Below are 12,613 nucleotides of genomic sequence, written 5' to 3' on the forward strand. Positions count from 1 at the left end.
TCTATTTTTATCAAGACTGACAAAGAGGCTTGCTGTGAAAAATGAAACTATAGTTACATGAAAAATTGGAACCTAATTAGCTGCACTTTGACTCAGCACTAATCAGAGACTGTATATAAAAGATGGATACAGCTGTTTATTTAAATGTCACCCCCAAGCTGCACTTGTCTTGTTTTTGGACCTGGTGCCACCCAGGTTTTCTATTGGACACCGCTGTTCTGAGGGGAAGCACATGACCATACTAGTATCCTCCATCCTTGTTGCTGCGCCATTGTATAGTACATGATTGGCTGCTCTGTGTTTTTCTCTGTAATGTATTTTATAGTGACCCTGATGAACAACTCAAAACAAAACATGCAGACAAACAAAGTTGTTCTGCTCACTACAAGAGGTACTGAACTTTTAGCTTCTTCTGACTTTATTCTCACATATCTGCACCTTGGAAGAAGTGAAGTAGCAGCTATATCATCATACTTTGGTTCTAGAGTTGTGTTAGAATTTTAGCTACTGACATGTTGGTTTTTTGGAGACAGAAGTGGTCATATCTGGAGACTGTGGTGCAAAGTTATCATCTAAGACTGATAAGCTTAGCAAGCTGAATTCATGAACTGTATGAGTGGAAGGCACAGATGGAGATACCTGCTTTTGGAGAGAGCTTTAAGAGGCCATGAGAGAAACTGCTTTTTTCATACTGCCTCAGAGGCATTGATCTGTACCCGTGACTGCTTTTAGATAAATATAAATTAAATGCTCCTGCACAGACACAGGTCAATGTATGTCTGAGTGCTACCTGCTGATTTAGTTTAGTTGAAAGAGGTCACAGGACGAGCACCACTACTTGAGGTTTATGTGTTAACAGATGATTAATGGTGATTTAAGAATTAAATTTTCCCTCAGGAACCATCGAAGGCAGGAATTGTTTTCAAATTGACCAAGAAGCTATTTCAAATATATTCAACACTTTTCTGATTTTCAGAGAAAAGTAAGGAATCATAAAATACCCCAAGTCAACAGAATATTATAGACTAGAATATTCTATTATATGGAATATTTCTGACATTACAAGCTTGTTAGAGCAAATCAGGCAGAGTCCTGAGGATGGTGTGCTCTTTACAGGCCCCACAAAGTCAAGCCAGAGAGCAGTAACTCAGCACATGGGAGCTGCAGAGTGAGCAGCTCTCCAGAGGGAGCTGTTAACGCTGGGCTCAAAGCCGGCCCAGGGCCACTGCTATCCTCCCTCATCTCTCTCTAGGACAGCTCTGAATTGTGGGGTGAGGATGAAGGTGGACAGAGTGTCAGGGGTGAACTCCTTTTCAAATTCCACCAGTGTAATTCATTTTCTGCTTTACCTGCCACAAAATACAGTACCAGTCGAAAGTGACTAGTACTGTACATTCAGCTTGATTTGCACAAGGCTTCAGGAGTAATTATCTGACTAGAAAAAGCATAAAGGTACAATGATTCAGTGTTGTTAACCTCAAGCTCTTCACACTTGTAAGTGTTAAGTAAGAGGGAAAGTATTGTCTTCTCTGCTGGCATTTCAGAAATCCATCTTATCCTCTCCTTTCTGTTTCCAGGGAAACCGCAGACATGCAACACAATGTCTGAGCCAGTCGAATGTGACGTGATGAGACAGTGAAACAAGAGGAAGAGGAGGAGGTGGAGGAGAAGTGAAAAGGCTTAGAAGGAATATTCCTGTCACAGGAATCAAATATCCAAAAATAGGAAAATACAGACTCTCCATCTTCCACATGTCATCCTCTCCTCACCTTCTTCTGCTTTCCCAGGTACACACAGAAAAATCACATTTAGTCACAGAAGATCTAACTCAATGTAAAGGTAATAGAAGGTCTGCAAAGAGCCTTTTAAAGCCTCCACAGATTCATTTGTACATAATATTAATTTATGACCACCACCAACCCAGTATGGATGGGCAGACTAAAACAGAGAGCCAGAAAATGCACCAGCGCTTCACCCTCTTGAGGATACCCAGCCTAACCAGTTAAAGCTTAACCAGCTTACATAGGCATGTACTGTGGGTGGGGGGTCCTTTGGGAGGATGGGGTATCAGATCTGTTGTTACAGACCATTTGGTGCCTGTACAACTGTAGTGTAAGCATAGTTTGAATCGCAATAGGCCAGACCTGATATGGCTTTTAAATTTAAAACTTTTGATGGCCAGAATTTCATGTCAAAGGCCAGAGGGGGCCTGGTTTGGTGTCTGATCTGTTGTGGCGAAGCTGAGTCTGAAGACAAAGTTGTCAATTTACATCCCCACTCTCATCTGTGGCCACAAGCTGCTTCTGCTCAGCGGTGTCTAGACTCAGACACGGGCATTCAGGAGGGGCTCAGAGCAGAGCAGCGGCTCTTCCACATCAAAAGAAGCCTGCTGAGGTCATTTGAGCATCTGACCAGGATCCCTGCTGGGCATCTATTTGGTGAGTTGTTTCGGCTGTGCCCTAATGGAGAAAAAACAGGACATACAGTAGAAATTGTTTCTCAGTTGGCTTGGGACCACCTCGATGTCTTGCCAAAGGAGCTGGAGGAGATGGCCAGGGAAAGGGAGGCCTGGCAATCTATGTGTAGAGCATTCTACACATAGAGGAGCAGCATTGCTCCTGTATCCTCAACCTGGAAAAATGATAAAAATGCATGAATGGGAAGATACAATAAGATAAGATAACCCTTTATTTGTCCCACATTGTGGGAAATTTACGGTGTTGCAAACAGCAAAGGGACAGCAGAACACTCGGTACAAAAACAAGAATAAATAATATATAAAATTTGAGAGAAAAATACTAAAATACTCTACAACAAAAATCTCTAAACATTTATATACATTTAGTAAAAATGAATGATTATTGCACATTTATTGCATTTGTTGTTAAGTGCACATGAACATTATTGCCCTTGTTGTTTATTTTAGGTGAAATGAGTAAAATAGTAACTAGTCTGTTGTGGGTCAGTGCTGCTGTAGAGTCTGACAGCAGCAGGAATGAAGGGCCTACGATAATGCACTCTTACACACTTTGGTTGAAGCAGTTGCTCACTGAAGGAACTGCCCAGTGCTACCACAGGCCCATGCATGGTGTGGGAGTTGTTCCCCAGTCTGGATGCCAGTTTTGCTTGCATCCTCTTGTCTCCCACCACCTGCACAGGGTCTAAGTGACAACCCAAGACAGAGCCAGCCGTCTTTATGATTTTGTTCAGTCTCTTCCTGTCTGCTGTCATGATGGTGGTACCCCAGCAGACCACTCCATATAAAATGGCTGATGCTACCGCTGAGTCATTAAAAAGTCCTGAGGAGTTTCCCCTGTACTCCAAATGACCTCAGTTTCCTGAGTAGGTGAAGTCTACTCTGGCCTTTTTTGTACAGTGCCACAGTATTGTCAGTCCAGTCCAGTCCAGTTTGTTATTTATGTGAACACCCAGGTATTTATAAGCGTCCACTCTCTCATTATATGTTCCCTGGATGTTCACTGATGGAAGGGGATGTCTGCAACAGCGGAAGTCCACCACCACTTCTTTGGTCTTCCCCGCATTAATCTGGAGGTGATTGCTCAAACACCAAGAAACACAAAGTCTGAGATCAGTCCTCTGCATTTGCTGTCCTCATCATTTGTGATGATGCTGACGATCATAGAGTCATCTGAAGATGACATGACTGCGAGCTGTACCTGACGCCAGTAGTGTAAATCAATGGAGCCAGGACTATTCCTTGAGGGGCTTCTGTCCTGCTGACCACCGTATCAGACACACAATCCCGAGCTCTCACATACTGTGGTCGGTTGGTAAGGTAGTCTAAGGTCCAGTTTGACAACTGACAGCCAACTCCAACATATTCCAGCTTGTCCCTCAGAAGACTGCAGAATGGCATTAAAGCACTTGAGAAATCAAAAAAGATGGTTCTTACAGTGCTACCCGGGTTCTCCAGGTGATGGAGAGCTCTGTCCAGCAGATGGATAACAGCATTGCAAACTGAAATGAGTCCATCGATGAGTTCACCAGAGGATGAAGATGTTTGAGAGAAATGTTTGAGAGTCTTCATCAGATGTGAAGTCAGTGACACTGGTCTTTAGCTGCTTAGGTCCTTCGGATGCTGAGTTTTAGGCACAGGTAGCACATAAGATGTTTTCCACAGCTGTGGTACTTTACCAAGCTTCAAGCTCAAGTTGAACATGTGTCCAATAATCCCACATAGCTGGTCTGCACAGGACTTGAGGAGCCGGGCAGTGATAGATTTATTTCTAAATACACTTATAGATCAGTTCCAATCGGGGTGGGCTGGGGCTGAAATTCAGCCCGGGAGCTTGGTTTGGAGAGGCGTTTCATCCGATTGTACAACGGACAAACCATAATTTTAAAACAAGAGAACTTCATTTGCAGTATAAAAACACTATGTTTTTTCAGCAGCATTAAAACAACTGTGTGTGTGTATGTAATGACAAAGAAAGCACGGCTCTTAATTTATTATCATCTGCAGCCTCATATATTTTAGCTTAACTTGGCAAATATGAATGTTTTGTAAGATAAATCTGTTTGCATTCAGTGTTCCCTATATGAGAAGCCTTATACTTGCTTGATTTTATGTATTTGTTCTATTACCAAAGCAGTCTTTTTTATAATATTTTGATCAAACTTTTCATTTTTATTTAACACAAAAACAAATGAACAAAACACTGCAAACAAATCTACCAAACAGACCAAAAATAATAATAATTTATTATATATTTTTAAGCTGCAGCAGAATGCAGAGTGGAGCCACTGAGAATGAAAGCTGAGTAGCAAAGGGGGGAAAACAAGATCATCCCCCTTAGCTGGTGTCTCGCTCTTCACCTCTCCTATGGTGTGCTGGCTGGGCTGTTGTGTTTGGAGCCCATCCTGATGAAAAATGGCTGTCAGTGAAGAGCCAGCTCCTGTCATTCACTTCAAAGAGCCAGCTCTTAGAGCCGAAACATTCGCGACTGACCATCACTGTTTGCACCTGTGGCCGCGAGTGCTGCAGTGCTTAATTGGGTTAAAAAAAAAAAAAAAATTCTGATCACCGGCCGGCAGGTGTGACTCTGGTTATAGCCTTGGTGCATATTTTTGACCCTAAAGCTCTAATGTTGAACCTGGTGGAAACTTTATCAAGTCAAAAGTAAATTAAATTACACAAATTAATGCTAAAATGCTCATTTCCTATCATTTAACATTATTAAGATATAAGCTATGCAATTCAATAGTGAAATAATTATTTCTGTAGTATGAAATAACATAATAGAGCAACCTCAAGGTCTGGAGAATAGATAGGTCTATCAGCAGACCTCCAATCACCCACTGTGATCTTATAAGATCTTACAAGTTAAAAAAAAAACCTCATCCTGAAAGAGGCATTCATGATGGTGACTGTTTATATTTTGATTGCAGAGAAACCTTCAGGTGAAGAGTTGAATAAATGTGAACAGCCACAGTATCCTGACTGGACCTGGAATGGCTACTCAAATAGACTCTGGAGGAACGGAGGAATGGAGGCAAGCTAAGCCGTACCAAAATCAATTTAAAGATGATTGTTTCAAAATAAAAAAGAAAAAGATATTTTAGAGAGAACCCCAAGTTCAGATGATCCTCCATGAACAAGCACTTGGTGACAGTGCGAACAAAGAACTCAGAGAAGTTCAGGAAATGGGAAGAAACTAATTCTCTCTCTCATATTTTATAAGATTTCCCCTGTGAAAGAAACCCTTAAATATAAAGTACCTTGAAACTGTGAACTGGATGTGCAGATTAACTGTTCAGGTTCAGCATCTGGACCACCATACGAGACTTTGTTTCTGTCCATCTTCACACACCTGAGAGGATTTGTATATTTAACAGGACCACATCTGAATGATAAAAGGCAAAGCTGAAGAGGTGCCTTTTTACAGCTGTCTAAATATCAGGAGAGAGTTAGAAGGGCATGAAAAAACACCCCACCCCATACTACAAATACCCCATGCCCCCCACCCCATACTACAAAAATAGTTTAAATAGGTTTGTGATGAATTAGATAAAATCAGCATAAAAAGAGGTGTGTCTTTCTCCATGTGTGGTTACTTTAAATATCAAGATTTAATCAGCTTCGAATTGTAATTCAAATTTTAAACATAATGAGAGATTTTTTTCTGCTTCAGGGGCACTCTCACTTTTAATGCTCGAGTATATTTTGCAGCTAATGTTTTTTTGTACATCACAAAAACAGGAATGCAGGGCTTTTGTGCAATAGAGGTTTTTATTTTATTTTTTACATAAAACAGTGCTTCAGTGCTTCAGTGGGCATTATAACAGAGCTGGGGTTAGTTAAGACTATTTTGGGACCTGCAGAACAATGTAGAAAGTAAGATGAAGATGGCCCTTCAGGACATACTGCAAAGTAATCTGATTAGTCAGGAAACCCACAGACAGCTGAAAGGGCAACAAGAGGGAAATAAAATGCAAGCATGAAAGAAAGCTTTTATAAATGAACATTTGCTCAGATGTATTTCTCCTACAGTTTCTCAAGACTTCATGGTACCACATCATCCCAGCAGAGCACTCTGCTCTCAGACTGTAGGCTTACTTGTGGTTTGTGGAGTTTCTAAAAGTTTAAAAAAAAAAAAAAAAAAGTAGAATGAGAGGCAGATTTATTTGCCTCTACTGCATGCTGTAGTAGTAGTAGTAGTTTGTAGCTTGTGTTCTGGCTCCCTCTGCTCTCCTTCCTCTTTTCTCTTTCCCCTCACCACCCAACCAGTCTTGGCAAATGGCTGCTCCTCTGAACTTGGTTCTGCCCTTTCTGTTCAAAGGGAGTTCTTTCTTCTAACTGTTACCAAGTGCTTGCTCATAGGGGATCATCTGATCTTTGTAGTTTGCTCTCTAGTATTGAGATTGTCACCTCTCTGTGTGAAGTGTCTTGGCACAACTGTTATTGTGAATCTGTCATATTTAAAAAGATGAATGGGCTTAAATACTGTAATGTTTTTCTACTCTGAGCGCTCAAAATGCTTTCTGACCCAATCACACACATTCATACAAGTGCTTGTTTCTATACCTGTTCTAATATTTGTTCACACACTCACACTCAGATGGATGCAGCTTCTCTCAGTATCTTGCTCAAAGATACTGCAGGGATTGAACATCAACGTTCAGATTGGTAGCCAACCTGCTCTGCCTCCTGAGCCCCAATGAAATTACATTAAGTTAAATTAAATGAAATTTGGTGTCCAGAAACAATTCTTACTGAGACTGCAATGTGCATTTTCATATTGTTTCTTGGTGTGTCTGGCAGCACTTTCAATGTTACTATATATCATAATAAATTGTATATTGCATAACTATTCATCCATGCAGCAAAGAGCATGGCTACAGTGCACACAGTGATGGGAAACCTGACAAACACTGTGTTTGTGCTTAGAGCCATCTTTATCTTTTTTCCTTCTTTGGAAGCTCAGCCTGTGACACTTCTGTGAGCTCAGTGTGGGGGAAGAATTACAATCATAGTAAGCATGAAAAAAGTTGACTCTCTCTGGTGCCAGGGATCCAATATGACAAGAAGAGAGGAGGATGGGGAGACTGGATGAGGCTCAATGCTATCGAGTGGGGGAGGGGGCCTCATCCAACATGTATGAACAGTAGGATTAGAGCGGGGATAGTCCTGAGAGCCAAGTCCCGCTGTGTGCCTTTCTCCAGCATTACATCACAGCCATTTTACTCATCCACGGGAAGACACTGCTGCACGCTCTGGTTCTAAAATCAGAAAAACAAATATAGGAACATCATGGCAAAATTATTAGCTGCTGAAGTTGCGCCTTCCTCGGCTTTAGGAGCCAACAAATGTTTCTTGCTGCGCATCTTTCCCCCTGTTCATCTCAGTACAGTATATCCAGTCAGCTGAACAAGCTCAAGCAGCACAGTAGCCTATCCAGTCTCCCAAGCCCCCTCCTCCCCTTGCATCCAGGGCACAAAAACGCTCCATAAATTCTCTTTGGGTGCATTACCGAGCAAGATGGCGCTCTTGCTGCCAGCACCTCGGATAGCTCCAGCAGTTCTGACAGAAACCGAGCGTTTGGTCCGTTTTTATTTATTTGCGGGGGTGTCATCGTGTGAGGTGTCGTTGGCTGGGAGCTCTCAGATAATGTGAACTGTGCGATATTTACTGCAGCCAAAAAAAGGGAGAACATTCAATTCCGGATCAACTTAACAGGACTTTTGCGAAGGTGGACGACAACCTAGATTTTGGAGGTCAGGAGGAAATTTTCTTACAAAAGATTCAGATTGTGGTGACTTTATCCTGAGGGAGGGCTGCGTCTCTTTCCGCATCTGTCTTAAATCACACCGATATGAGGAGGAATGGAGGGGCGCGTTGCCAAATCGCTAGGGGCGCTTCGGAAGGGAGAAATGAAGCCATGCTCAAGAAATAGCGTAGCCTAATTCGCTGCCCTCCGAGCCCTGCAGGTGCTTTCTCTTTCGGTTATTGCAACTCCGGCTGTGAAGATGTTGGCTCTACTGATGATGATGATGTCTTCAGGGTTTTTCATCCCCGGCTTTGCCCTCAGCTCTCATTTCAGCTCAGGTGAGCCGACATTCCCCAGTAACGCAGACATTGTGCTTTTATTTAGGAATACTCACAGTGCTGGAAAAACAAGCACGCATGAATATACAGCATTAAACCATACAGAAATTATGTAATCTCCCCATTTTAATTGTGTGTCCTTGTACTGGTGTGTGCTGAGATTTGACATCAAAAGAAAGCGATCTAATGAGAAATCATGGCTCCAGTGTGTAAACGAGGTCTGTTCTTTAAGCCTCTAAACACACAGCTCTAATATTTGCCTCCATCAGCTGCTCGGGGCCAAAACTCAGGTCAGCTGCAGTTCAAAGGTGCTCTGGGTGGAAAGGTGACAGGCGGTGGTGAAGGTGAAAGGTGAAAAGGAATTGTGGGAGCGGAGGAGCAGAGGCTTCTTCCTAATTGGAGCGGGGGGGGGGGGGGGGGGGGGGGGTGTAGTTGGAGTTATCCAATTAATGCTGACAAAGAAGAGGATTATAGGATACAATGAACGGAGGCAGATTACCTCACATAACGATGAAATGCTTCTTTTTTATGATTCAGCGTAAGCAGCTGTTGGCCTGTCATTTAGATGGTTTCTATGACAACCACAAGGCAGCAGTCTGTAGCATCCGCATTTTCTATCCACCTGTGAATAAAACATGGCTCTACTCCTACGGTACCAAAGCACTTTCAGTTTGTGGATCGTTCCTGAAAATAAAGCCTTCAGTGTGCCATAAAACCAGAGGCCTAATGCACATGTCGGTTGTCTTCCACTTGCTATTAGCCAAATATGCAAGTGCATCTCTGCCGCCTTTCTTGCAGTGGCTACAATGGTTTCATAATGCCCTCCTGCCCTTTTCAAAACACATTATCTGAACTGCATAAATGCCTTCCCTCCCCTCCATTCCAACATCTGAGTCTGTGCAGCATTTGGTCAGGTGACTGAGAGAACATAACTCTGTGTTGCTCCCATTTGCTAAATAGAGTGAATCATAGTCTGTTTGTGTTGTTTTCTTCCTGGAGAAATGCTGAATTTAATGGTTTAATTTTAAGGTGTTGCTTGTGATGCAAATGCATTTGTTCCACATGCTTTAATAAGTTGGAGTGCTTGTGAGCCCATGTTGTGTATAAATACCCCCTTCCCCTAAAAAGTCTGCTGTTGTTTCAGAAACAAAGCTGGCCAAGGAGCCTGAACCCAAAGTGTGAACAGTGAAGTGATGGCATAAATTACTCTAAAATCTTCAGTTAAAAGAAACTGTTTTATGGAGATGCTTCCATTAAAACATATTGAAAATGGTGGAAAAGCTAGTTATTCATGCAGTGTACCTCACATCAGTGTGGGTTGTATGTGGCATGTGGACTAAAATGAGTTTGACTTGGACCATTTTAAAGGAAAATATAGATATTTTTCAGCCTATAGACCCATTCATGATATAGATTCAGGAAGTGCTGACTCTGCGCTGTAACAAATCAAGCTGTCTTTGCCTTACAGTCACCGTGTGTATGTTAAAGATAGACATCGCCCTCTGGTTTTGGACTCTGCATTCTGAAACATTTTGGCCGCTGCTGTTTGGGGTTTTCTTTGGAGCTAGGAGAGGCCATGTATGGATGGTTGTGTGTTAAGCTCAGTCAAAGAAGCCATGCCCCTCATTTGAAGCCATATCAGTAGCCAAGCGGTGAAACTACAACTCCTGTAGACTGAGGAAAGAGACAAAACTGCTTTTTTAGCAGACTGTAAACATGCCATTTAATGGAGGCACTTTAACGTGGGAGTCTATTGGGGCTGACTTGCTTTTGGAGCCAGCCTCAAATGGCCATCAAAGGAACTGCAGGCTTTAGATTATTTTTTATTTTAATTTTTCCATCGAGCTATTCTAAGGGGATAGAAACCCAAATTAGGCAATGTGAGGGTGAATATTTAAGATGTTTCTTGTGTCTCTGTACACACATTTTCTCCAAAATGTATCCTTAGAAATTTAGTGATGCAACCCACTTCCTTTTAAGAAAAAGGCTATTTATCTATAAACCCACCCAAGTCCCTAACCAGATAAAGCTAATCTAGGCTAAATAATTTATTGGTCTTCCACTTCACTTTACTCCAGTACAGAAATCAGGATAGGAGGGCTGGAAACTGGAGGGTGGGAAGTACAGAAGCTTCCTGATGGAGCTGAGAAATGGGAATGTCAAAGCCAATATGATTAAAGAAGGACAAAGTGAAAGAGAGAAGGCTCTTCCTGTGGTGAATGTTGTGTAAGGGGGTGAATAAAGGGATGACATCACAACCCAGTAAAGGCAGGGCTTGATGATGGTGTGAGTGATTTTTACTGGCAGTGCTGGCTGGTTTCCCAGGCCCCAGGATATCCATTTCATATTTCTCAGTGGGCTCCTGGCTGCGCATACAGCAGCATGCTCTAATTACATGGACACTAAACAGAAGGGGAAGCGTGACACAGCCCCAGCAGACCTTCATCTCTACAGACTATTGGTGAGCTACCAGTTAGAGGGACCAGGGAGCCAGAGGAGCAGGTAAGCTCAGGGGAGAGGGGCTGTTGACTCCAAGATGCTGGTTGAGGAGGGTGTGTGTTGATTTTGTTCTTCTCTCTGAGAAAAAACTGGGTTGCATCTAAAGCACTGTTAAATTTGATAAAGCAGCTGATTATGATACTTTGATGGAAAGGGAAGCTCAAACTGGTGGCCACCTAGAGAAGTGGAGGTTACAAAGCTATGATTGTATTTCAAATTCATGCCATTTCCAGCCTCTAAAAGCGTTCTCCTCTGATCTGCACCTTAAAACCTCCTGTTAAGAACAGCTCTCCAGTACTCACACTGATCTGAAGAGATGAAAGGACTGTGGCGGTCTTAAATTGGGAGTCGTTGCAAGCAGGAGCTGTCTTTTTGTGTTTTCTGTTTCTGCAGAGCATCTTGTTAAAAAAATATGTCTGTATTGTAAAGGCTCAGAGTGTCTTAAGTGAGGCTGCAGCAAACACGCCTGTGATTACTGATAGAGAGAGCCCGTGTGTGTGTGTGTGTGTGTGTGTGTGTGTGTGTGTGTGTGTGTGTGTGTGTGTGTGTGTGTGTGTGTGTGTGTGTGTGTGTGTGTGTGTGTGTATGAAGAGAAGAATAATCGCTTCTGATTGCACAAGAACTATCTTTCTATACAGAAACAGACTCCTACGTGTGTGTGTGTGTGTGTGTGTGTGTGTGTGTGTGTGTGTGTGTGTGTGTGTGTGTGTGTGTGTGTGTGTGTGTGTGTGTGTGTCTCCGCCTCAGTTCACATTCACAGCCAGCTGTTGTGATTAAAGGTGAATTCATATCAAACTCCTCAGGCTACATTAGGAGACACACATGCACGCACGCACGCACGCATGCGCACGCGCGTGCACTCAGCACTTTAATGGCTTGATGCAACATAAAGATACCATCAGTGAATCGACCGGCATGTTTACCTCTTGGACATTTAGTGTTTCTGAACCCTGAATTTAATTTCATGAGCAGTTTTTTGTTCTTGCCACTGCACCTGCCAAATGCTGCAGATCAGAAACATTTTTTAGCATTTATTAATGTGGACATTTCATTAATATTTGCTGATTCTTTGGATTAACTAATGCCTGCAGTACTAGAGAAGACTTAGAAGATTAAGGTCTGGCATCACATCTAAAGACAGTGCTTCATAACCCAGCATTTTTGGTTATAGACTATAATATTTTGTAAAGAGTGGGGATCAGTTTGAAACACTATAACCAGAATCCTTTAGAGATGATTTCACATCTTTCTCTAGAAGCTTGTGGGGCTTAGTGTGGGGCTTAGTGTGGGGCTTAGTGAGGTAACTTCAGATTTAACCTGACTAAAGAAGGTAGTTACTTGTTAGCGGCCTGCCACTTGGTGCCTCGCTCTAGTAAACCATGCTGCATATCTAACCCGCCCTGCTAGCAGGTTATGTTAAAGAGACCAGCATGAATGAGCCACCACTGAGCAGTTATATGGAAAAAGGTGCTGATTCCTTAAAGTCTTTTTTTCTCATGAGCATTGATATGAAATAAAGATTCTTATATTCTTCGCTGCTTTCCTGCT

The 12,613-nt window shown here is 42.4% G+C and overlaps 1 protein-coding gene across 2 annotated transcripts in view; it reads left to right on the forward strand.

Annotated features, from left to right (window-relative positions):
• Positions 1 to 8,473: 8,473 nt before the first annotated feature.
• The window catches only part of aatkb (apoptosis-associated tyrosine kinase b), a 62,557-nt gene continuing 58,417 nt past the window's right edge, over positions 8,474 to 12,613 (forward strand). For both annotated transcript variants that reach the window (XM_030754544.1, XM_030754546.1), the window contains exon 1: positions 8,474 to 8,566. In XM_030754544.1, the coding sequence (XP_030610404.1) occupies positions 8,488 to 8,566 (79 nt within the window). In that variant the 5' untranslated portion in view covers positions 8,474 to 8,487. The remainder of the gene's footprint in view (positions 8,567 to 12,613) is intronic.

The sequence above is a fragment of the Archocentrus centrarchus genome, chromosome 19 (assembly GCF_007364275.1).
Source record: "Archocentrus centrarchus isolate MPI-CPG fArcCen1 chromosome 19, fArcCen1, whole genome shotgun sequence".
Lineage (NCBI taxonomy): Eukaryota > Metazoa > Chordata > Actinopteri > Cichliformes > Cichlidae > Archocentrus > Archocentrus centrarchus.